Raw genomic sequence first — 27,493 nt, 5'->3', positions numbered from 1 at the left:
ATGAAAACTTTCATTTTGCTGGGCTTGAAAATCGATTGAGCACAGACATATTTGAAGAATCCCATGGAGATTTTGAACATCTTTACATATTCTCACCATTTCCATATCTACTTTCATGCAAAAAAGGGAAGGTATTTATAGCCATTGGAGGAAGGATTTAGACTTAAGTAGCTATATGCTTTTCATTCAAAAGATATAGGGAATGAAATTCACTGGTTCAAGAAAGAAAATGGAGTTTTCATCTTTTTCTAGATGTCCTTAGGAATGCAGGAAGTGTCTTATAATTTAGCAGTTTAGATGGGGCACAGTGGCACACACCTGTAATCTCAGTGACTCAATGGGGCTGCAGCAGGAGGATTTCAAGTTCAAAGACAGCCTCAGCAACCTGGTGAGGCCCTCAGCAACTTAGTTAGACCCTGTCTCAAAAAGAAAAAGAAAAAGTGGGGGTGCTGAGGATGTAGCTCAGGGGTAAAATGCCCCTGGGTTTAATTCATAGAACTAAGGGGGAAAAATGGGGAATTTAGCTTGGAGATGGAGTGATTGACTAGAATTTTAATAAGCTATGGCCATTCTCAGTAAAGAACAGCCACTGAACTTTTTAATAGACAAAATGTAACAAAAATGGTCAGAAGCAATGTGTCAGAATATTCCCCAGAAAAGCTTCTCTAAAAAACTTAAAGATTTGACTTCTGAAGTAAAAACATGATCTAGATATACAACTAATAACTTTAAGTAGGAAAAACAAAATCAGGACCTGAGTGAATTCTTCTTCCCTTTCCATCACATCTTCCTGGAAATGTTATAATTCTGATGAATTTAATAGTTTTGATTTATTTTCACTATTCATAAGGAGAGATTTATATGTGTGTGAAATGTGTGCTTTACTACGGTCTTGTAATGAATATTAAAATTACAGAGTGAAATATGGAGATAAAAGACATTTATTGACACTGACCAAAACATATACAAATATTTCTGAAGAACAAAATAAAAATATTTCCTGGTTATTTTCTCACAGAGACCCATAGTACTCAGAAAGCAAGATGTCCCAGTTGTCCTCTATGGAAAAGACTATCTGGCAGCACATCTCATCAAGAGTGAGTCATTTCTGTCTTTAAAGAACTGAAGAGAAGTGTCCCTTCCAGAGAGTAGTAGTCATTGGTGCTCCAAGTGCCCCAGGGACAGGCTAGCTGATAGATGAAAGGGTTTTACTATTTGTATCAAAATGTCCAGGCGTAGGTGTCTGAGCTGGGCTGAAAGATGCTGCCGAACTGTGGCTTGAAACCCTATCAGTATCAGGACCAATAAAATATGTCACAGAGCATGTGGCTTAGGTCCTAGGCACGTTCAGACTATGTCCCTGGCACAGTGGTCACCGAGTCAGAACAGGTGTGACACATTGGTTGAATGGTAATAAAGACAGATCTCCACCTTTGATGTTCCAAAAAGAAATGAACACATACAAGCTAGCTGAGACAAAGCCCTTCCCATAGACTCTCCTGCCTTCATGGGCACTGAGGCCAGTCTTAATAAGCCACTGCTGTGACAGTGAAAGTTTACTCCTTATGAACATTACTTTTTAAATCCAAGTTGCTTTATCCTGATCTTAAAGGACATTTCAAAAATCCGGATGACTGTGCAAAAAAATGCGATGTGGAATTTTAAAGTCAAAACAATTTTAATATACTCTGCTTATTCAAGTTAGTTTCTCCTCCAGAAAGTTGAAAGTAGGTGTGATAAGTTAAAGATTATACAAACAGAACTGTTTTCAATAACTTAATTATTAGACTCATGCAAAAAAAAAAATCAACTTGCATGAAATGGTAAATATTCATAAAGCAATATGGGCACAATCATACACACAAGTCAGAAGTGCCAGTGGTTTTGTCTGTTGCTTGTTTGAAAAAATAATGACACACAATTAGAGGTAAAAAATATTTTCTTCAGCTCCATTTCCAACTTCCCCATCTTGTCTGGCCATTGTCTGTAGATTTAAGTTTGCTTCTGCTATAAATGTCTGTGGCTGATGGTAGTGTGGATTTGTGTCCTGTGGGGTTGGGGACTCAGTTCGGGAGGTGTCCAGATCTGAAACAGACAGATAGCACAGGTTACAGGACAGCCAGCTTGGGACACAAAGCACATGAAACTAGATCTCAAAGATTAGGAAGCGCCACACCCAGGCAAGTCAGCCACAGAGGGAAAGGCGGAACCCGGGCAGAAAGGAACATAACAGATATCTAATGATTTTGTCTGTATCATTAAGAGATATTGTATTGTGTGCAGAAATATCTCCGTGGCTACAAATCACCTTTACAAAATCCACCGTCATGGGAAACGAAGAGGTTACTATTCACAGCTATTAAGTCATGGCTACCTCTGAGAAGAGGTCGCCCACCCCGACTTTATTAACGGGTCCAGGACTTGAAAACACAAATATAGTCCAGTGACATGTAGTAAACCATATCTGTATCCACAAAGCACCTTTCCTCAGAATACCTCAAAGATAAGGAATGACCTCAATATTCAAATCACAAAGTACATGGGACTTCACTGGTATGGGCATGGTGTGGGGAGAAAGAAGTCGAGGAACAAGGGAGACCCTCAGGCCTTACCATTGCTCAGATCTGTTAACACTACACAGAATCCATAGCAAGAGTAGACAGATTCTTGAAGAAAATCAAGCCAATATCAACTATGGCTGGGATTGAACACCCTCCCCCCTTTCTGGTTACCTAGCAACAGCAGGGCACTGCCCCTGCCCCTTTCTGGTAAAACCCTTTAATAGTGTGGTTTAAAGGGGAGATGACTGATTTGAAGGAAGACACTTGCTGCAAATCATTTTCACTGCCCTTCTTCTATTAACCATCCTCCCTGAGGCACAGCCATATGGCAATATTACAAATAACCAGCTTCTGTTGGAACCAAAAGTAGAGTAGGCATGGAAATCCAGGTGGGCAGGAAGGGTGAACTACACTGAGGCCCCTTATCCAGAGGCCATTCTAACTCTTGCCACATCTTATTCAAAGCATCTATTATCTGGATGGAATCAGACCTGTTAGCATTCTAATGACAAAAAAAATGCTTGTGACTTTTACCCTCCTGACACAGATCTTTGTTTGCTAGTAAAGGAGTCCACAAGGCTTAGCAGAAATTAACAGCAGACCTGTCCCCACAAGGATCTATCTTAGGGGAGGTGGTGGCCTTTGCTATCCATCATTTCTTTGATTACCGAATTTCCAATAGGAGGCTGAGCCAATGGAGTCGGGCCAACCAGGGCCACAGGAAGTAGACACAGAACCCCCCAGAAGCAGTGCCAAAAGCTGAACTGCGCCCCGAAGGAGAGGAAAGGAAAGGAGGGAGGGAGGCTGCCCTCCACAGCATGCTCAAAGGCTTAGGCCAGCCCTGGCCCTGACTCGATACTGACCTTTTACATACCCACAGGCACAAAGAAAAAAAATCCACCTAAATGAGGTGACTTGATTCTCCTGCCCCTGATACCAAATCTTTACCTCAAATGCCAATAACTCAATAACAACAGGTAAAACAACTACAGAGGAGGTTTCTAACTGCCACCATTTATCCAGGACCCTCTCTGACTGCAGAAGCTGTCCTCAGGCTAAACTCTAAGCAGGACATCACGCAGTTAGCTCTCCATTCAGAGGACCGTGACCTGTGAAGACACTTGCTTAGCAGTTCCAGAGTCTCAGGGTTCTCATTTCTCAGTGTGCCAGAAATGGCTTGTGCATCTTTTCTGAGTTAAGAGAACCTGGATGTTTAATACTTGCCCTCCCCAAAGTTCTACATTTTTGAACCGTCACTTACCAAAAAGGAAAAAAGAGAAAAAAATACAAAAGCAAAAGACATCATGAGCCTCTCAAAATTGACAACAGTTATTACAGAACTAGGAACCTTGTCCACTTAATCAGGCAAACACAAATATCCCCAACAGATTTCACTATCAGAGCATATCAATCTAGAATGATCCCCATCATTTTTACCCATTGGCAGACAGAGTATGCCTGTCGGTGGCCATGACACACATTCACACGCTCCATTTTTTTCTCCAGCCATTGAATGAAGCCATTCTAAATATAAAGTCCCAGTTAAACTGCTCATGTTAATACCATACAACTTCAAAGGAAGAAAAAAACTCTCAAAACTTCTATGTAGCAGAGTGAGCAGACACCCAAGCTGTTCCAGTCACAGCCTTCTCTTCAAAAGAGAATTCAGCCAGGGACAAGAAATATTACATTGAGAAGGAAAAATCATCTGTTGAACAAGGATCTGGGAGGTGACTGCTGACAAGTGTGACAATGCCAGGCACACGGGAAGCCCTTAATCCATGTAAATTTCCTTCCTCTGGAGGTGAAACATGTAGCAAAAGGTCCCGAACACTGATGGGCCTGAGAACCTAGGAAGTCCCTTTAATGGCCTCAAGAGACTTGTCCAAAGAACAAGCCAGGGAACCAAATGCATAATAGAAAGTATTACCTTAAATTAAATTGCAGGCTTGAACTTAGGAAGATAGAGGACCAAGAAGGAATGGTGGGGTGGGGAAACTGTGTGTGTGTGTGTGTGTGTGTGTGTGTGAGAATGCAGAGAGTTAATCAGAATGCTTTCAAATTAGAACAAAAGTATAGTAGAAAACATTTCTAACAAGAACTTGTTGAGCCTGACGGTAAAATGGCCCATGTTGTAATTTCAGATATATTGCTGGATGTTGTTGTGGTTGTGCGTCACCTGGACAGGAACTCAATTTCCTTCTCTGTGTCCCTTCTTGGTTTCTACCTGAACTATGCAGGCAAGGTCAGACAGTCTGTCTTTGAAATTGGAAACCATTCCATGATTTCTGGCTTTATTACTCCATTTCAACCCTGAAAGAACTCCAGCACAGCAATAGTGTGCTTCTCAGGGCCAGCCACCTTTTTCTACACGTTTTACCCTAGAGAGTCCTCTCATCACATAGAACCCCAAGCTGAAAGAAACATTTGTGAAAATTAAACATTGCTGATCCCAAAAGCAGGATTCTTGGGGCGTAAAATTAATCATCCAATTCCATTTATGATCAAAATGCCTGTTAATAGGAGATAAAAATAGAATGGTTTATTTTTAATTAACAGAGAAGTATTAATTTAATCATAATTTTGGTCCACTAAAAATTGAATACTATTATAATGAAACAAAACTTCAGACTGCAAAGAACCAACACTGTCTCTCTTGACATAACAGAACTAATTTGATCCTAACCATATCTCTGGAAATGAAACAGAATGAGTATTATTAAGTTTAAAATAAGGACAAATAGACTAACGCACATAAAAAAAAACCCAAAACCTGGCTATAGCAAGTGGAAAAGTAAAATCTTGTTTCAGGGATTTTTCTGCTTCATAGTGAGGGTTCTGTTCACAGACTAAAATTTCATCCTCCACAAGAAATTTCCACCCTCATATTTATGAGGACCACTGTGGGGTCTAAGTTAGTCTCCTGATGCAGTTTTAAAAATTACAGCTATTTACATTCTAGTTGGCATGGCTGCTTTCTCTTGGGGATACATGGAGCAAAAAAATACCCAAGCTGCCAAGGGACATGCATGCGTAGAGGACTGATAATCAGGGACAATTCCCTAAGTCTCCTGATCTTTATCCCCTAGTGAAAGCCTGTTTGTTGACATTTGTATTTATCATCTTCAGACTTTGCTCACTCAGTATTGGAAATTCTAAGTAACAGGGAAGAGAGTCAGTCACCCTCCCATCAGCTCATCATTATTATTCTTTTGAGCCAACTCGATAATTGGCTGCTTTTAAAGACCAGTCTAAGCCTCCATGTGTGAAATACAATTGTGTGTCATATTTAGAATGGATAAAATTACCCCTAAACTATGAAGCAAATGAGATCTCCCAAACGACAAGGTGGAATAAAAAAACCTGGACAAGTCACATCCCCTCTGAACATCAGCTCATGAAGGATTGAACTGAAATCATCACGAAGGCCACTCAAACTTGTCACATAGCATGTGAATTTTTACATGTGTGCTTTGGCACATTGATTTATCAAGTAACAAACTGAAGTTTAAAAAAAAAATGTGTTTTCCTACCTTTTTCACTCAGGAAGTGCAATCAAATTCATTACCTGAAGCTGTACTTAAAATAATGTTTTTATGGTAGCAGTCAGACATTTTTCCACCCCTCTATCTTTGGTTTTTCCAACATATTTGAGGAAAGCCCACACACAATCCTCAAAAGATAGAATTTGGAAGGCCAACTAATGAGTTGAAAATAACATCCACACTTAAAATCTACACTGGATCTCTCCTCTTGCTAAACCTCAGAGCAACTTTCATAAAGAACAAGTTTGTGAAAGCAGGAAAGGATCGTCTATAATGTAAAAACATTAAATTAATGTAGTCTTGGCCTTCTTCTGAACAGAAACACATGTAAAATCATGATCATTTTCATTTTTAAATGAAAATTTTATTTAAACTCAAAATCACTGTGTAATTTTCATCATAAACATCAACTGCCAAAGTCTGAATTTAGCCCAACAGTGTCCAATGGCCAAGAACCCAGAAGTCCAGCACTAGAGCATGTTTAGTCTACTGTCAAAATCACTGATGACACACCATTCAAGCCCCTCACGTCTCATCCCATTCCATCCTTTTCAACGGGGGTCACAGAACAGAACCTCATTCCTTCCCAGCCTTGGCTCTGCCCTTGTTTATTTTAATCAAGTGCTCTAACTTGTACTTCTCATGACTATATTCCTCATGCACATTCCTAAAATCAAAATTCACACTTTCCTAGAATAACTGTACCTCAAATACCCATGATTTTATTGTTAATGTTCCAACTCTGCAAAATAAGTTGTATTCCCTATTTAGTGATTGATTCATGCTTACACTCTGAAACATTGAAAAATCATTTCCTGATGGCATTACTGGCAATCACTGTTTTTTCTCAGGAGCATTAATGAACAATATTTTCCATCTAGTGGAAAACTTTTATTGTAGAGAGCTTGAGGTATCTTCAGAGCAAAGGAAAATTGGTCTCTGTCCCTAATTTTGTTCAACTCAATTTTCCATAGACAGCCACAAACAGGATGTGAGCCTCTAGCATGAAAACCAATCTGGACTTGATATCTGAAGCAAAAAAATCCAAATTAGCTTTATGATTTCCCTTTCTATTCCTCGTGTACCAATATTACACCTGAAATAAAATGACTGAAATGTGCTTTGGAGCATGCATGTGTGTGTGTGTGTGTGTGTGTGTGTGTGTGTGGTATGTGCACATACAAATTTGTCAATAAAGCAAATTGTGTTATAATTTTTTTAAGTTGTGATTGTGACAGTTGGACTTTATTTCCTTCATAATTAACATATTTGGAATATTCTATATTGGTTATATAAGTAAAGCTGAAAAGAAACAAAGAAACTGAAGCAATCAATACAATGAAGATGAAATTTTATTAACAAAAAACAGTGAAATACATGAATCTGCCACCTGAACTTTGATGGCTCTCACATTCATGTTTCTCTCAGTGATTGCCAGTAAAAAGGTGCCATCATTAAGTCACTATGACCTCAAAATCAGCAAGTCCCAGGGGAACATTTTTCACCTTATCCTTGAAGCACATTTCAAAGTGTTTTTCTAAGCAGGATACCAATAAGCATTCATAATAAAAGAAAACAGTGATCAAATAAGTTGGTGAAACTCCAGATAAGTCAAGCTTCTTATTTGACAAATTGTTCAGAACTTGAATAGGTTCATGTATATTATAATCCCTCAGAGGAAGAAAACAGATACTATGAGGCATACTCCCCACTCAGGAAGCCTTTTCTCAATAGTGTACCTTATAGTATTGTGTCCATATAACATCCTTTGGAGACCAGGTCATAGAGAACTATAAGTCCATTACAGACTAAGAGAAAAAAAAAAGTAAATAATTGATGCTAGAATAAATTAGGGGTGAAAAGTGGAAATAGGTGAAGTTTTCCAAATTTACAAGCTCATAACCCTGTACATAATGTCTATAGGAGACCAGGGCAATAATCATCAATGGCTGCTGAAACTATTAAGACAGAAGCTGATGGGAAACTTTATAACAGATCAGGCTGACAACATCTGAACCCATGGATCAATCTTAACATCTTAAAGAGAGGAACAGACATTGTGTGTCACATGATAGGATGCAATAGGAAATATACAATACCATCCATGGAGATATTTTCATGTCAGAAAAATAAAGCTTGCATTGCATCCAATCTCTGTTCCCAACTACCAGTTTATAGGAACTAAGGAGCAGAAGAATCCGTTAAATGAAACCGTGGGAATGCAACCAGAAAAGTCCAGAGTACGGGAATATTTTTAGAAAAAAAACAAACAACCTGGTCTTTTCAACAAATGAACAATGTGGTCTTTTCTGCACATAAATTATAAGATTAAAGAAAAGAGAACATTAGAAGAGTCTTAAGAGAGATGGCAACCAAATACAATGTATGAAATTATTTGGATCCTAATTTAAAGAAGCTAAGTGGAAAAGGCATTTATGAAACTATCAAAGACAAGTACTGACAGCATGATTTAAGTAGCAATTATCAATATCATTTTAGATATGGTAACAATATTGTGGAGATGTTTAAAAAGAAAGTCATAACTTTTAGAGAAAAATACTGAAGTATTTTTGGGTGAAATTAAAGGATGCCCTGGATTCATTTAAAGATAACTCAGTATGAAAGATATGGAAAAGGACATCCATCCAAGACTGGCTGCAAGTTGGTGATTGTTAAGTTCAGTGTAGGTAGATGGGATTCATTAAATTATTCTGCTTTTGTATGTTTGAAATTTTCCATGATAACATTTTAAAATCAATAGCCTTCCATACATTTGGACTATAATATTATAAAGGCTTCTCTGCTATTCCAACAGTGTAGCTTCTATATATCTGATATAAATGGGACACTGTGGTGATAAATGAGAGGCTTCTTTCTGATGCTGAACATGTTTGTATCAACTTTAAGGCAACTGTATGACAAGTCATTGGCAAGGGTGTCTATAGGCTTCTATCTATTTAGAAAGATACACAAATAGTGGATAAAATGAATATGGTTCATTTGAGTTTATAGCTACGATAAAAATGATATTGATTCAGGTATAGTCCTTGCTATTGCCTAGAAAATACCATAATACCATCTAGGTGATTCTGAAAATAACTTATTTTATATCCTGGGTGTATTTTCCCTTAGCAATAAATTGAGAAAGTTGTTTTGGAATTTTGGCCTTTTAAGTTTGAATTCATTTAAAATTTAAAAGTAACATTTAAGACAGGTGCAGTGGTGCACCCCTGTAATCCCAGTGGCTTGGGAAGCTGAGGCAGGAGGATCACAGGTTCAAAGTCAGCCTCAGCAACTAAGTGAGACTGCAAGCAACCTAGTGAGACTCTGTCTCAAAATAAAAAATAAAAAGAGTTGGGAATGTGGTTCAGTGGTTAAACGCCCCTGGGTTCAATTGCTGGTACCAATAAATAAATAAATAAATAAATAAATAAAGTAACATTTAAGAAATAAAATAGTACAGCTAGTTCCAACAATATATATTGTCAAATAAATGAATGAGTTGTGAATATTTGGCTCAAAAATTCTATCTACTGTGGTTAGACTCATAGGAAATCATTAACTTTGAATTTTTATGCTTAGAAAAGACCTTAAAATCTCATTTTGTTTGATCCTTGTTCTTTTAGCAGAATCAACCTAAAGATGTAACAAAGCTAGAATTGCATAACCAGGCTTCTCCCAAATGAGATGCTACTATTATTGGATCTTGGGTAACCATATAGTGAACTTTCCTGACCTTATTTGTCTACTGAGGCATGTGAACTAGGTGGCAGACCTCAAATCTCCCACAACACTGGATGACGTTCACAGCAGAGCACACAACCACATATTTGCTCAAATTATTGGGGGTCCCACACATAAAATAGGCCACAAATTATTAGTAATTCCTGAGCTACCAAGTACATCAGGATGTGAGTTAGTGAGAACTGCTCCTGTAAAGGCAAACCTGAATTTTCTCCAACTTAAAATGATACATGTGAAATGTCAGTAGTTTACAAACTTAAGCAGTTTTTCCATTATTTCTAATGTATTATTCAGGCTACTTTTCAAAACTGATCAAAACAGATGAAGGTTTATATATTTTGAACTGAAAAACTTCTTAGATTTCTCAGAACACTAAGGTGGTTTATGTTTTCATCATTTTCTCCTGTAAAGTCTCAATATTTACATTTATTTTTTAAGGTACTTCAAGGTGATCTATAAATATCCAGGCATGCGGAAAACCTTTAAAATGACCAAAAAAATGCATTTAGTACTTGTTAAATTCCAGGCATTGTTCTACATGCACACATCTCTTGTACAAATGGTAAGCATACTATGGAACGTGGCAGAGGAAGCCTAAAATAAACACAGAGACAAATCCAACTGGAAAAGTCCAGAACACAACTCAGGAATGTGGAAAGGAAAAGAAAATTTCCCAAAATCATAATTATTAATCTTCAAAGAAATATTTAAGAGAATTTTCAGCAACAAAATAAGATTCTGTAAAACACTGACCCCTAAGAAACAAGGAAAATGTCTTAGAAATTAAAATTATGGTAGTGATTTTTTTAAATTCACAGAACAGCAGGATGTTCAAGAGAAAATAAAGGGCTGGGGTTGTGACTCAGGAGGTAGAGTGTTTGCCTATCACGTGTGAGGTTGAGGTCCTAGGTTTGATTCTCAGCACCACATATAAATGAATAAAATAAAGGCCCATTGACAACTAATAAAAAAAAAAGTTAAAAGAAAAAATATTTTAAAAAGGAGAAAATAGAATCTCCCACGAAACAGGACAAAAATGTGAGTAAATGTAAATAGAAGGAAAACAGAAAAATCAGAGGATTCAAGAGATCCAACTTCCAACCAGATCAGTTCCAGGAAGGCACAACTGAAAAGAAGGAATTATTTCTTTGAAAGAAAATGAAAAGAAGAAGACTATTTCTCAGAACTTGAAGGAATATGCCTCCAAGTTGAAAAAGCCTAATGAATAACTGGTAAAAATAATTTTAATAAAAGATCACATAAAGGCTTGTTATAAAATTCAGATAATAGGAATAAAAAAGATAGGACAGAAAAGCCCCCAGGGTGAAAATAGGTCACCAACAAAAGATCAGGAATCAGAACAGAATTAGACTTCTCAGCACAACCCTTGAAAGCAGAAGAAGCAAACCCTTTAAAACTTTGGAAAGATCAAAAAAAAATTCTAAAAAAATAGATGTAAAGGAGTATCATAGTAGCAAAAAAAATGATTAAATGAGATTTTAAAAGGCATTTCAAGTAATCCCGAAAAAAATTTACTTTCACATCATCTCTTCTCATGAAAAATCCTGGAGATATACTTTATACATACATACAACCCAATAAAGTGATGTCCCAGGAAGGAGGAAGCCTGGGATGGAGAGCAAGAGGATTCAACATGAGAGAGCCAAGAAGTGGCAGGTGACAAGGACAGAACAGAAGTGGGGAGCAAGTTCATACTGGAACAGAAGTGCAGAGGATACTAAAAGCAAAATTTCCATAAACAGACATTGGGGAAAAGATAGTCTCTTTAACAAATAATTCTAGGAGAACTAGAAATCCATATTAGTAGATTAAAATTGAACCCCCATCTCTCACCCTGCACAAAACTTAACTCAAAGTGGATCAAAGACCTAGGCATTAGGGCTAGACCAGAAACCCTGTGCCTACTAGAAGAAAAAGTAGGCCCAACTCTTCATCATATAGGCTCAGGAACACACTTCCTCAATAGGACTCCTAAAGCACAAGAAGTAAAATCAAGAATCAATAAATGGGATGGCATCAAACTAAAAAGCTTCTTCACAGCAAAGGAAACAATCAAGAATATGAACAGAAAGCCTAAAGAATCGGAGAAAATCTTTACCACCTGTACCTCAGATAGATCACTAACCTCCAGAATATACAAAGAACTCAAAAAACTTAACACACACACACACACAAAAACAATAACAACAATAACTAAACCCACAAATAACCCAATCAATAAATGGGCAAAGGAACTAAACAGGCACTTCACTGAAAAGAAATACAAATGTCAAAAAATATGTGAAAAAAATATTCAACATCTTTAGCAATTGGAGAAATGCAAATTAAAACTACACTAAGATTCTATCTCACTCCAGTCAGAATGGCAATTATCAAGAATATAAGTAACAATAAATGTTGGTGAGGATATGGGAAAAAAGGTTCACTCATAAATTGCTGATAGGACTGCAAATTGGTTCAACCACTCTGGAAAGCAGTATGTAGATTCCTTAGAAAACTTGGAATGGAACCACCATTTGCCCCAGTTATCCCACTCATTGGCTTATAACCAAAGGACTTAAAATCAGCATACTACAGTGACATAGCCACATCAATGTTTATAGAAGCTCAATTCACAATAGCTAAGCTATGGAATGAGCCCAGGTGCTCTTCAACAGATGAATGGATCAAGAAAATGTGGTATATATACACAATGGAGTATCTTTAAAGAAGAATGAAATTATGGCATTTGCTGGTAAATTGATGGAGCTGTAGAATATCATGCTAAGTGAAATAAACCAATCCCCCAAAACCAAAGGTCAAATGTTCTCTCTGATATGTGAATACTAACCCATAACAAGGGAGGATACGGAGGGGAAGCATAGGAGTTCATTGGATTAGACAAAGGAGAATGAAGGGAAGGGAGGGGAGATGGGAATAGGAAAGACAGTAGAATTAATCGAACATAACTTTCCTTATACTAATTTATGAATACTTGACCAGTGAGTGTGACTCCATGTCATGTTCAACCCACAAGAATGGAATCAAAACTGTAATGGGTTGCACCCCATGTGTTTATAATATGTCAAAATACCTATAATTTTAAAAAATTCAAAAAAACCACAAAATTTCCAGAAAAGAAAATAAAGCTGACAGATATTAGATGTATTGTGTGTAAAATAATATTGGTAAATTATCGAGAGAGATACAGGGGATTTGGAGGAAAATGGAGAGAAGTAGAAACAAAGTATGCCAATGAATAATAAGGCAAATGGTTAAGTCTCAGAATACAGAAACAGCACTCCAAGGGTTTATTGCACTTGTGGTTGATTCTTCTCCATCTTGAAGGAGCCCACTGTGGAAGTAAGTGGTGCACAACTGTAATCTCAGCAGCTCTGGTGGGTGCTGAGGCAGGAAGATTGTGAGTTCAAAGCCAGCCTCAACAACACAGTGAGGCCCTAAGCAACTCAGTGAGACATTCTCTCCAAATAAAATACAAAAAGGGATGGGGATGTGGCTCAGTGGTTAAGCACCCCTGGGCTCTATCCTGGTACACATCCTCCCGCCCCCCCACTCCCCAAAAGGAAAGAATAAAAAGTTAACTTCTCTCAAATGTCCCTTTCCAATTTTAAAGTGTGCAGATATAATTATAAATACTATTTCAAAAATTCAAAAAGATTTTCTCTGTATAACTCAGAGTGGGCAGTTTAGGGATTTCAAAATCTACTATGACTTAGGGAAAAAGAAAAAAAATGTATATAAACAGAGAATTTGCAGAAGAGGAGCCTAAAAAGCCAATACTGAAACTATGAAATGGAACTACATCTCATTACTAATCAGAAAAGAATCAATGGAAATAATGAGTTACCATTTCATACCCATTATATTGGCAAAAGAATTAGAAACTCAACAATGATAAGTGTTGAGGCAAATATGGAGAAGCCGGAACACTCACACATTGCTGGGGATAGTAACAGTGTGCGATAACTTTAGAAATCAGTCACACCTGGCAAAGCTGTAGGTATCCTATCCTTACCATTTGTAGGTAAACTCCTATCCCTGTGCTCTGGAGACACACACTGAAATGTGATGCAGCATAGTCTGTAATAGGAAAACCCTGGAAACCTCCTACTTGCTCATCACTAGGGTAATAAACAGGCTTATTCATAAATTGGAATAAAAGGTAGCAATTTTATGAACATTTTGTGCTACATGTATAAGTGAAAAAGCAAGTTGCAAATATACACATAAATAATATGATTGCATAAATATTAAAAACAAAAAAAAACATGATATATTGGTGATGGGGCTGCAATAGCATAAAATATACTGTGGGCTGATACATACCAGTTTTAGGATATTGGTTAACTCTGAATAGGGGGGAAAAAAAAGGACAAGATAATGGGAGGGTCCTTAGCCATATCAGTAATATATTATTTCTTAAAAAGAAAAAGATATTGGAAGCAAATGTGGCAAAATGTAAACAGTTGTTAAATATATGATGAATACATATTTTCTATAATTTTTGAATTTTTTCATAATTAAACTTTTTTATTACTAGATACATTAAACTACAAAGAAAAAAAATATAATATGTGGGCTTTATTGGGGTCTGGAGTCCAAAAAAAAAAAAAACTGGAAAGATACACACAGGTGACATTGATGAAACAATTGGAAATTTAAACATACGACTATATTTTGACATTATGGAATTATTGTTAATTTTTTTCCTAGGTGTGACAATGGTTTTACAATGAATGCCTTATCTTTGGGAGATATCTATTGAAATGTTTTTATGGGTGAATTAGTATTTATAGATGATTTTTAGAATTTACTTCAAAATAATATACAGGATGTAGGGAGTGGGAATTTAGATGAAACACAACTTGCCATTATTTTTTTAAATGGATACAATACCTTTATTTTACTTATTATTATTATTTTTACTGTGGTGCTGAGGATCGAACCCAGAGCTCACATGTGCTAGGTGAGCACTCTACCACTGAGCTACAATCCCAGTCCTGTGGCCATTAGTTTTTAAAGGGGAGATGGGTAGGAGAGTGATTGCTTGAGTCCTCTATTAATTTTGTATATATTTTAAATTGTCCATAACATATTCAGTTAGACAAGAAATATCCATTTTTAAATAATGGAAACAAATTAAAATATTCAGATCTTGGAGTCCTGGTGAAGAAGCAAGGACACCCTCTTAGATGGTATGCTGAATTAAATGACAGGGAGCCACAGGACAGGGTAGTACTGTCATGGCATGAAATTCCTTTTAAGGATACAGAGATCATGGACTACTAAGGATCCCAGCAAAAGAGCCTCTGGCTTTCTGGAAACTGCTGCCAGCATGACCCTCCCCATTCAGGAAGAATCACGCCTCTCCTTTTGCTGTGAGAAGAATCCAATTCATTTCTCTGCCAGCTGAATAAGGCAGGAAGTCAACATAGGAATTTCAATGCTGCATTTACTTCTCGCTGGTTCAGTAGAGGGGAAAACAGCTGTTAAAATTCTTACACATGCAAGAAGCCGTGCTTTCCTTTAAACCAGAAAGCAGCAAGCATTTAAATCAAACATACCCAAACTAATTAGTTCTACCTGCTTCTTAATAATTATGTTATTACTAGACTTAAAAAAAATTGGCCTCCAATTTTTTGTTTTAACAGACTACCCATGAGGGTTTTTTTTTTTTTCTTCATCCACTGTAAAATTATGAGATCTAAAGAACTTACAGGCCTATTCTGTTTTGAGACATTGGTATTTACAGTTCTTGATGCAACACGAATCTTCTTCTAAATGAGAAACATTAATTTTGTAATTCTCATTTGGTTGAAATAACATTTGCTAAGAAACCAAATTCTGAAATATCTTTTCCAATTACAGCCTTGAGTTTCTGCTGCTCAAAAATAATTACAACTTAAAAGTACAACATAATATATTGAAGATATGTTTTGTTCAATGAAGACTTCACACCCTTGGACGTTCTTTTTAAATTTATGCTATCAGAGGAAAGATGACATTTCTGGAAATTAAACATTTTTAGGAATTGTACAATTAGAAAAGTAGACAGTTTATAGAAAAGAGGTAAATTTAGAATTTTAAACGACTGAAACCACAATCAAAAGAGAACATATGTACTGTTCTATTCCTTGGGGCAATCTCTCCCTAAAGGAAGTGATTTTAAATTGTCTTGTAAATACAAATGTCATATGGAGTTCCTCTAGCCATTAGTATTTGTGCTTCTTGACATGTGACCGATGACAAACATCCCAGTCTAAAGAAAGCTAGCTAATTTCTCTTTAACCCATTTTGTCCCACACTCCCAGATGTGAAACACTATAAAAACTTAAATTGTGCAATGAATAAACCACTTATGGCAACTTTGAAATAATTATTATGTTTGCAGAATTGAAAACTTGGGGCTTAATGGGTCCATCATCTGGCAGGGGATATAAATCCCCTATTTGTTCTCTAGATGCCTTATTTTAATCGGAGCTTGTTTTTCTATAAACAACTCTTCTCAAGAAGAAGCCCAACCTTACCATACAATGTTACTTTTCTCTAGTGGAAAATCATGAGCAGGATCCAAGACCAAAGATCATGTAGAGTGGCCTCAGTTACTCCCTTGGTGACCAACAGCCCTTGCTCCTCCAGACTGCTGAGGCCACTAAGCATGTGATCTGCCTATTACCTTGCAGAGTGGTAAGTTCGGTAGGTAAGATATTCTGCTAAACGGCTATTGAAATTGGACATGACTTCCAAAACCCTCCAGAAAAGGAAAGCTTCCAGATATGGTGGCCAAACAAGTTTCATAGAGGAGAAAGCATCTGAACTATGTCTTGAAGGCTCCCCAGGATGTCCACAGGAGGAGGTGGCCTGTGGGAGGGCTTACAGGCGGTGTCCACCACCATTGCAAAGGAGATGTCATCATGGAAAGAGAATTGTCAAGTTTGGTTGAATTTGGGTTTGTGTTGGTGAACCAAGTCGGGGAGGACCTGGAATGAGAATGTTATAGATCTTAAATTTAGGAGGCTTTTTAAAGCGTGGCTGCTGCTAGTAATCAGGATATTTCTATGGCCCTGTGTCAACTGCATCCTTGGCTACCCAGCACACCCTGCCAAACTGAAACGAGAAAGCCTGACCCAAGAGCAGGTTGAGAAGGGAGCAGAGTTCCCTGTTTTCTGCCTGCCGATAATGAACCCACATTTAGCCAGGAAAATTCCTTCCCCTTGAATGGACAAAGCATTTAGGCTTTGTCAGAGTATTTCAGAATTAAAACTGGTTTGAGCTTCTTACCCATTCATTCTTCAACACACTCCGAGAGTCCAGCGTGTGCCCTGCACTGGGCTGGGCTCCAGGGAAACTAAGTTGAAAGAGATGTGCTCCCGTACCACCCAGGATTCAGTCAGTACAGTCACTTTGAAATCTGTTCCACAGCTTCTTAAGAGTTAAACAGGTACCTATTCTAGCAATAATTCTACTCCTGGGTATTTATCCAAGAGAAATGAAAACATAATTCAGAAAAATCCATGTAGGAGAATGTTCTTTGCAGTTTTATTCATAATAGCAAAAGCCAAAAACCAACCCAGGTGTCCATCAACACAAGGGGTAAGCAACAGTGGCATATTCCTCATTGGAAGAGTATCCAGTAATAAATACAAGGAAACCAGCCCGGGAGTCAAGCCACGGCACGGATGCATCTCAAAAACAACATGCTGAGTGAACAAAGCTGACACAAAAAGGTATGTGGGGTCTGATTCCGTTTTAGGATAAACAAAATTAGCCTGTGGTGATGGAAAGCAGAGGATAGGTTGCTGCTGGAGTTGGAGGCTGATGGGAAAGGAGTATAAGGGGTGCAGACATGTTCTGTGCTTTGATGTTCTTTCTTCCCAACTGATTGGACAATAGACTTAACAGCTGAGCATTTCAGCCTCTGTAAATTACACCTTGATACATGAAGTAAGCTGTAGAAAATACTGCAGAGTCCAGAGGAGACACAAGTGAGAAAACAGTGCAGAAGGTAATAAAAGTATCTCCTGGTTCCACGGGGCCACACGGGAGAGGTTCCTGGCCCTGTGTGAGAGGATCTGGAGAGAAAATGACCCAGAGCTATTCCTGAAATAGGACTAAGAGGTGACAAGGTCAGGAATAAAGGGCAGAGGACAGGATATTCTGAGGAAAAATTCAGAGAAAACAGATGAACAAAAGGTATAAGGGCCTGGTGTTACATACACTGAAAGAATATCCCACAGCAGGACCTCAGGGTAAGAAGGAGGGAAGAGAACAAGATGAGGCTGAGAGACTGGAGGCCAGAGTCTGCCTCCAGGCCCATGATTCATCAGGGATGACCAACCTCCAGCACAAGGAGAGTTTGAATAAGTTCCCCAAAGTGGACCCGGCAAAGCCCTAAAAGGAGTAGACACCAACCCTGTCCACAGGCCCCCATGCTGGCCTAGGGGCTAAACAAAGCTCTATCTGAAATCTGTTGTGTTGAATTTGGGTTTCAAAATACAACCATGTGATAAATCATGCTGGGATATGTCACTTGGATTTCAACTTGTTCCCAAGGGAGAAAAAATGTTCTTGAAGGGTGTGCCCCATGCAATGAGTTGATTTCAACATCCATTGACATCAGTGTTTTCCACAGTGTGTTTCAAAAAACAGTAGGTCCTGTAAGAGGTTGGGATGAGGAGGAGGATGCTGTGGTTAAAAAGGTTTGGGAAATGCTACTTTTGAAGAGTCTCAGAGCATATGATCATAATAAAAGCATGGAAGAAGGCCTACAGTCCTCAAAACAGCATTTCCCAGTCTTATTTGATCATGAGAACTTTTTAAGTCATGTAAGAATTAAAAACAACCAGTTGAATTGTGGAACATTTGGAAGGATGTGATGACTTAGATAATATGCAAATGAGGCACAAGAAGTCTTTCTGGTCACACGAGCAACCACATTGGAAAGAGTCTAGTGGCTCAAGTGACCAAACACACTACCTAATAACTACTCCTCTCTTACCCAAAGATATAATAGTATCAGTAATGACAATAAATGTTTATTAAGGGATCACACAATTTTAAGAATTGTCTATGTATCCCCTTATGATCTTCACACTACCTGCAAAGTAGACACCATCAGAAATTCAGTTTTAAAGATGAGGACATTAAGATACATCATAAGTTTAAACAAGTGCTATATTTTTCACAGATAATAAATGACAGAGTTGGGATCTGAACCCACATGTAATTCCCAAGCCCTCCATCTGAATCACAGTGCCAGTCTGCCATCTCCATAGTCCAGTGTTACCCAAGAGCATACTTCCACACGTCCATCTGTCCACTCATTCAAATCCCTCACATAAAAAGTGAAGTACCGATAAATGCACATACGTTCACTATATTGGAAAAATGTATTTTTAGACTATTTTTCTAAAATTTGAATGCAGGGGTGGGGGCCATTCTTTGTTTTCTCATCTTTGATTGGCAGGGAAGAGCTACATTCCTCACAGGAACATGTCTGGTCTGATTTGGCTCGTGGTCATTCTGATCAAAAATGAGCAAAAACCTAAGCAGATTTCAACCCTAGAGTTTTTTTCTGGGTCAATGTTGACTCATTAGTTTAATCAAGCCCTTTTTGAAACACATTTTCTGGAATTTTCCTGAACCCCATCTTCTCCATGTTAGCCAAAGTTCTCTCAAAAAAAAAATCCTGAAAATAATAATCATAACCAGAAGTACTATAAGTTTGTTTGAGAAACTAAATGTTTTACCTTTACGCCTACCTTGGTTTGCAAAAAGAATTTAGCTGTGTTCCTCTCCTACCACTGTGTGGGGGTGGGGAGGGCACTGGATATCTTAAGTAGTAGGCAAGAGATTGAATCTGACATGCATGTCAGTCATATCTCTATCTGTCTTCATCTGTTATCTGACAAATATACAGAGGAAGTACTTAAATTTACTGGCAGCATCACTCAGGAAAAAAAAAATTCTTTCTATGTTCAGACCAGAACCTACGATAACTTGCACAAGTAGGGGACTTTTAATGTGATTTTTCCCCCCAGTATTTTGTTTGCTTCCAGCTTGCACAGAATAGGTTCTGGCTTCCCCCTCTGTGTTCATTAAGGTGAACAATTCATAACCAGCTCAGAGCAGAGGGAACTCATAAGGACAAATTTAGCATCTGTTTTTTCATAATCCTTAACCTCAGATTGTGTGTTCAGCATAAAATAACTAAAATAATTTTTTAAAAAAATACCAAATGATGTAGGTAATTGAGTGAAGTACCCTAAACTGCCAAACAACCCCCTATAGGACCACAGCATTCTACTTTCAAGGTGGGTATGGCTCCAGTGGTCTGTCCCAAGGGAGACACCAATGAGCAACTATACTTTCTCATATTGGAGTCTGAATGCAAAATGTGGCCGCACTACCACATGCTGACTAACAGACCATCACATTTTGGTCAAAATGTTCATTATGTTCTCCCCCTCCTACACCCACTCTAGGAACTGATGAAAAGTAATTTGCATATGTAAAACTTTGTGAGTATATTTTAAGGCTCATGCTGAACAGAAGCATCAAGCATCTAAAAATATAGGATGAGTTCTGCTTGTGTCTATTATGCCAATCCAGACAAACCAACAGGAAATCAAAAATAGTACAACTTAAAGGGGGCAGAGAGAGAAGAGGGGAGGGGAGGGGAGGGGAGGGGAGGGGGGATAGTAGAGGATAGGAAAGACAGCAGAATACAACAGACACTAGTATGGCAATATGTAAATCAATGGATGTGTAACTGACGTGATTCTGCAATCTGTATATGGGGTAAAAATGGGAGCTCATAACCCACTTGAATCAAATTGTGAAATATGATATATCAAGAACTATGTAATGTTTTGAACAGCCAACAATAAAAAATTAAAAAAAAAAAAAAAAAAAAATAGTACAACTTTTTGGTAGGAATAAATTCTTCAAGAGCCAGAAGTTTAACCTACTCACTGGAAGTAAAAGAGCTTGGAAAAATCTTCCATTTCTTTAAAGAGAGTTCACTTTTAATCAGACAGAATACATGTTAAGCTTTCGTATTCTTGGTACAAGAACATTCCAAAAACAGAACCATAGGAAAATGAACAAAGGCAACAATATATGTACATCCAAGGGTTTAAACTTATTCGATTTTAAATCAAATTGCTCCATATTTTCAATGCTCAAATTAGAAAATAAAATTCATCATAACAGTTAACTGCAAGGGCACTTCTGAAATGACAAGAATACAAGCTTAAGATTCTGAACATGCAGATTCCAGAAGCTCTTGGCAAAGCCAAGTATGCAAAGTCTTCCTGACTTCTAATATCTCACTATCCCATCTTCTACCATCTGCCTGTAGCACATGTCAGTGTATTTCCAGGATGGAAACATGCTTCCTTTCTGAATCATTCCTACCAGGACTCCCCAAAACATGGCCTCCTGCAGTTGGACATAACTGCCCTCAATTCACAGGAAAACACTAAACCATAACCTTCTTTCAGCAATCCAGAAGAATCAAGAATTCCCCCCTGCCTAAGTGATCTCTGTCTAAATTTTATGCATTTTAAGATTTATGGATTCCTATACTGAGAGCCCAGTAAAGGGTCAATCTGTCTCTGAGAAGTGGGGACTTCAAAAGTCAGAATCCACAAGAAAATATTGAGGCTTTGGAGGACACATTAGAAAACAGAACATAAAAACCACCCCCTCATTTGGGTTTCCCGTGAAGAGGTCTCTGAGCATGTAATTCCTGTTCTTTGTTTCTGGTGGATTTATGGGACTCTGAGAGGGCAATGCCCTTACTGCAGCATTACAACATTCTGCATGATTAATTGATTGCAAATCGCTGCACAGGGTGCCAAGATCACTGGTAGGAAGCAGGTCATTAAATAAAATTAAAACTCTGCCAATGCTTTGCTTGTAAATGTTTCTTCCAAAGCCTTACAGCATCATTGCTAAGAAAAAAATAATGACTTCAATTCACCAGAGAAGCAGAGTCTCCTATATTTTTACTGGATGATCCATATAATCTATATTTAATACAAATATCCAGCATGCTGTGTTTTAGGAAGAAAGAGATGTAGGGTAATGCAGTCTGCACAAAGAGAGCTGTGGAAAAAGAGTCACCACGAAAACAATTAGATCTTAAATAGCCTCACTGTGCAATTGCTCCTATCCCTCATAATTTGAGCTGTTGCAGTCTGTCTTCCCTTCAGTAATTCTTCAAATCAAGTATTAACATTGCATATTCAGTTGAAAAAAATACCTTCTCCAAAAAGAGAATGGATACTCTGGTCCCTTACCCAAGGAAATTCAATAGTGATTTATTGTAGCAAATTAGCATCTCCATAGATCAAAACTAAGGCACAGCCTTATTATCTGGCCCAAGATCTGATTAGAACAATTACTCCTCCCCAGCCAGTTGTGTCTCAGAAGTGACAGGCTAGTAACATAAGTGTGTTTCAGTCCATTAGTCTGGGATAAAGCAAAGGAATATATTTCCGAAGATACCACCACACTTAATTTTAAGACTGTTGTAATAAATATGTGTTGTTTCAGGCAATATTCTAAGGCTGACACATAGAATGCCATGCCAGAGAAATTGGTTCACATTTTAGGAGTGTATTTAAATAAACAAATACTAATTGTTTTGCCTGGGGAGATACATTGGACTGTTAAATAGGATTTAGCAGAAGAAAAAGAGTTTAAGAAAGTGTTTCACTGATGTCAAGCTAGCCACCCATGCTTAATTTACTGGTGTTCCAGACACTTTGTTTAAAAAAAAAAAATGCCAATGAATAGATAAGATGACTAATTGTTATCGATATAACAATTACATGGTAAATCATTTATGTGTTCACTTCTTACAAGGACAGCAATGGATTCATTTCTGCAAGTTTAGGTTAACATAAAGCATTTTATGAAAAACACGTTTTAACTTGTTTTCATTTGCTACACATGACCATATGGGAGCTATATGTATAATGTTCTAAATGGAAAACTTACTCATATAAAAGAGATGCTCTCTAAAGTTCTAGGAGGAATTCTTACTCTAATAGTATTGGATGTCAGTAAACAAATTTATATCATTAGTGGAGAGGAGGGAAAAAGTCTGTAATTTTTCAAGTCTGCTACCAAGAATTCAGTAAGATGTTAAAGGGCAGGGATGTTGCAGTTACCTACAAGTTCTATTTCTTTAAAGAGGATTCAGATGGAATATAACGTGCACCCATTTGATGAAAAGTTTTAAAACAGTCATTCCCATTAGCCATCCTAAGGCACGAACCCTGCCCACCCAGCCTGCATCAACCACTACTACATCCCATAGCTCTGATATCTCTTTTCAACTTCTTACAATGTGTGGCTCAAGCTCACAGTTGCTTTCATTTCTGCTAAACAATGTAGCCTCGACTCCTTCATTAATTTCATAAATATTTATCAGTTGTGCATTATATGCCAAACACTGCACTTGGTGCCTGTGACAGAGCAATTAGCAAAGAAGATGCGTACAATACTCCACCCCCATGCAGCTTACTCTCTAGTGGGACAGACAGACATTACATAAATTGTTGCACACCTAATTAATTCAAATTATAAGTGCTAATAAGAGCTGCTTCCTGGTGATTCTTTTGAAGTTTGATTTTTATCAGTTTTTCCAGCACTATCAAGGACAAATTATTCCAGGATAATCCAACTCAGAGAGATTAAGGTCATAAACCAGAATGGATTTTTAAAATTTCAAGCAAGAAACGGTTTACCTCATCCAACTCCTGTTGGATGCATTTGACATTTTCTCTGTTTGACAGTCAGAGGGCTTGCTCCAGAACCAAAATATGATTAGAAGTTTTGCTGGAGGTGTATTTATAGGAAGCAACCAATAAAGGTTGGGTGGTCTAGATATGAAAGTTCTCCATTCTAATTTGAGAAGTTCAGTCTTGTTGCAGAATGTCTTACATTTGGGTATTTACACCTGGCTATAAAAATATTTGGTAAAAAATGTTCTACCACAGGGAGGAAGAAAGGGAAGAAAACACTGGGCTTTCAGGACTTCCTCCCTGGGTCAATTCTGGTGATGCACTATAAATGTCCCCAAATGAGACTAATACAGAAAAATAGTCACCCCTTCTATTCTACTTATTCCCATTCTGAGTAAAAAGAAAAAAAAATCTCTAATGTACAGCTAATTTTTATCACATTTTAAGCCATTAGCTTTCTAGTGACATTTAGAAGACACATTCATTTTTATTAGTAGGCTACTTCTGGATGTCCATTAAAATAATGTAGGAATGAAACTGATGTTCACTGGCTCCCCAGGACATGCAAGGCCTTTTCCTTAATCCTATTAACATGTCCCTTCCTTTGGTGGAAACTAAGAGATCACACAGCAGTACAAGATTCAGGATTTGAACTGAGGTTCTGGAACATCAAGCCCAACAACCCAGGTTGACAGTACAGAGACACATGTACATTCATCAGGCTGGATGCTTCAAAATCACCTAAGAAGAATGTTAGATACACAAGTTTGCAGGCTCCAGACAAACCCTGATTCATATCAGATCTCTAAACAGAGGAAGCTGTGTTTTTATTGCAAGCTGCAGGAAACTCTGATATATGTTCAGTTGCAGTAACCAGGTTTCTAGCAAAAAATCCCATTCATGTGTCTTCTCATTAGCTTCAGAGTTAAGGCCTGCTCCAACACCGTCATAGGGAGTGGGAGTTTGGGAGAATGATTCTCCAAGTTTCAACCACTGGGCTTAAACTTCATCAAATACACCTAACTATCTATCTGAATTCATGTGTTCACTGAATGAACAGAGTGAAAGAAAAGTTGCCTTATTTGGAAAACAAAGACAGTAATCATGATCTCAGGAGATCATTGTAAAGAACAAATGAGATCATGAATTCAGATGTGTTTTTCAAAGGCATGAAGTGCCACATAATATCACATTATTAATTCTTCTGAAGGGGAGTTAATTTGGATGAACATTTCAATCTAGTGGGAGTATTTCATCTACCTTCAACTTAGGCAGAAGGGGGTTAAGTTTGGAAACCAACTTCTGGTGTTGGCAAACTACATTCACCTGTTTTTATAAATAAGTTTAGTTGGAACATAGCTGAGCACATTTTTTTTATATATATACTAGAGTTTGAACCCAGGGGCACTTTACACCTAGCTATTTATTTTTTATTTTGAGTCAGGATCTCACTACATTGCTTAGGGCCTCACTGAGTTGCTGAGGCTGGCCCGAAACTTGTGATCCTCCTGTCTCAGCCTCTAGACTTGCTGAAATTACAGGCATGAGCCACCACGCCTGGCTAGCACACTCTTTATGTATTGCCTATGGCTGCATTCAAGTCGCAACGTCAGTGTTGAATAGCTGCCACAAAGATCTGATGATCCACGAACACTATTTACGAGGCCACTGTCTGAACCAGATGGCCAGATCCTTCAGGCAAACGTAAAACAACAGTACTCAGCTGAATATTCCATATTTCAAATGGGACCTAAAAGTAGACACTTCACAGTTGGTTAGGGAGAAGGATGAGGGAGACCATCCCCAGATTCTGATACCTGGTGAGGGGGATGCTTTCTTTGCTGGTGATGGATCTTTGCCCCACACATCACTGTGATTGATGCAAGCAGGATTTATCCCTAAGGCATGTTTGATATATAAGTGGTTACAAAAAACCTCCTTTCTAAACCCGATCCTTAATCACCTTGAGACTAAAGTCATGTCATTCTAGAAAGGTCAAATATGTGGTCCAAAGGCCGTGTGTGTGTGTGTGTGTGTGTGTGTGTGTGTGTGTGTTTGTTTCACTTTTAAGCGAAGGATGACCCAGAGCCAGGCCTAACTTCTAGAACCATTCTTTTCTTGTTATTGTTAATGTGTTTTTAAGACATTAATGGGCCTTTATTTTGTTCATTTATTTATATGTGTGCTGAGAATTGAACCCAGTGCCTCACACCTGTAGGCAAGCGTTCTACCACTGAGCCAGAACCCAGCTCCTCTAGAACCATTCTTACTAAGTGGACGCCCACTTTGGCAGCAGGGCAGGATGAACAAGCAGCCACAAGATTGGCTGGCTGCCCCCCAGTCCACCCACCTGCTGGTTTTGCTCTCCTGCTAAAGCACATGGCCCTGGCCCAGTTGGCTTACAGGGCCAACCTGCACCTGGATTATACGCCATCAGGAACTAGCAATTAGCACTTGAGGCTCACCTGGCTTTACCAGGCAAAGGTCATGTTTCCTTTTCCTGGTACAAAATCTGCAAAAGGCTAAATAAAGTCAATCAGCTACATTTGTCAATGAGGAAGATTAAAACTAAGCCTTTGATTCCAAAAAAATTCCTTATACTTCTATCATGATGTAGATTTCCCAAAAGCAAACAGTACTATGGTTTCTGTTACATATTAGCTAAAGTGATAGTCAAGATTCTAGAAGAAATATAGAGTTGTTCAATGGATTCTCAATTTTGACTGCTTCAAACTCATATAGATATATTCAATGCCATAATAAATGTTCCCAACCCTTTAGTTTTGGTTTCATTTAAGTAATCCAAACAGAGACATCTAATATCCCTCCCCAGAACAGAGAGAGCTCAAAATTCCCAAAGCTCCTTATCTAAGGCCTCAGCTGACAAACATGAATTTCAGGTTTAGGTTATATTAGTAGGAAATGAACCTGTAGAGTATATTTTTCTGCCCTAATTTCTGTGTTGATATAGATTTAATCACTCTATCTATAAATGTATATAAAGGCATTTATCATAATTTTGTCATTAAGCAATTTTTTTAAAACTAAATTCATATCACTACCCTAATCAAGTCAAAAAATTAACAATGCAGGTAGATTATAGTTCAACTTTGTGCATTAAAAAAAAAATGAGGCTTTTGTAACGTTTAAAATAATCCTTTTATCCCATTAAGGACTGAATTGTGTCCATTAAAAGTTTACATATTGAAGTATCTCCAAATGTATTAGGGGACAGAGCCTTTAAAGAGGAAAACGAGTTAAATGAGGTAATTAGCACAGGCCCTGAAGCAATATGAGGGTATAAGAAGACTGAATCAAAATACAGACAGGCACAGAGGGAAAGCCATGTAGAGACACAGGGAGAAGAGCTATCTACAAACCAAGGGGAGAGGGGCTCAGAAAAAACCAGCCCTCCCTGCACCACCTTGATCTTAGATTTCTAGTCTCCCCCACTGTGAGGGAATACATTTCTGTTGTTTAAGCCACCAGGTCTGAGGTAGTTTGTTATGGTAGCTCTAGCAAACTTATACAACTCCTTCCTCAAATGCACCTTTGTCCTTCAAGTTTATGGTATCTAATGCCAATTTCAGTTTCATGGGAGATTGCCTGAAGGTCTTTGACAAAGCTTCTCTCCACACAGATTATACAAATAAGGTGCCAATTTCTGAATTATGGAATATTTTTAAAACACTGGAAATTACCATATTCTCACTTTTTGAAGACTGTTGCTTAAATACTAACTATAGCATGGCTTTTCATTTAGAAATTTTCTATGTAAGAAAAAAACAACTTGTTACTGAAAGTTTAACACAGCTGTCAATTTTTTTTTTTAAACAAAAGCAACATTGCTAAGATGAATTAATCT

The 27,493-nt window shown here is 37.8% G+C and overlaps 1 protein-coding gene across 4 annotated transcripts in view; it reads right to left on the bottom strand.

Annotated features, from left to right (window-relative positions):
* Nucleotides 1–934: 934 nt before the first annotated feature.
* Nucleotides 935–27,493, bottom strand: part of Arhgef28 (Rho guanine nucleotide exchange factor 28) — a 306,403-nt gene continuing 279,844 nt past the window's right edge. For all 4 annotated transcript variants that reach the window (XM_071612505.1, XM_071612508.1, XM_071612506.1 and 1 more), the window contains one exon: nt 935–2,085. In XM_071612505.1, coding sequence (XP_071468606.1) covers nt 1,922–2,085 — 164 coding nt within the window. In that variant the 3' untranslated portion in view covers nt 935–1,921. The remainder of the gene's footprint in view (nt 2,086–27,493) is intronic.

The sequence above is a fragment of the Marmota flaviventris genome, chromosome 5 (assembly GCF_047511675.1).
Source record: "Marmota flaviventris isolate mMarFla1 chromosome 5, mMarFla1.hap1, whole genome shotgun sequence".
Lineage (NCBI taxonomy): Eukaryota > Metazoa > Chordata > Mammalia > Rodentia > Sciuridae > Marmota > Marmota flaviventris.
This window is presented reverse-complemented; position numbering and strand designations above follow the sequence as displayed.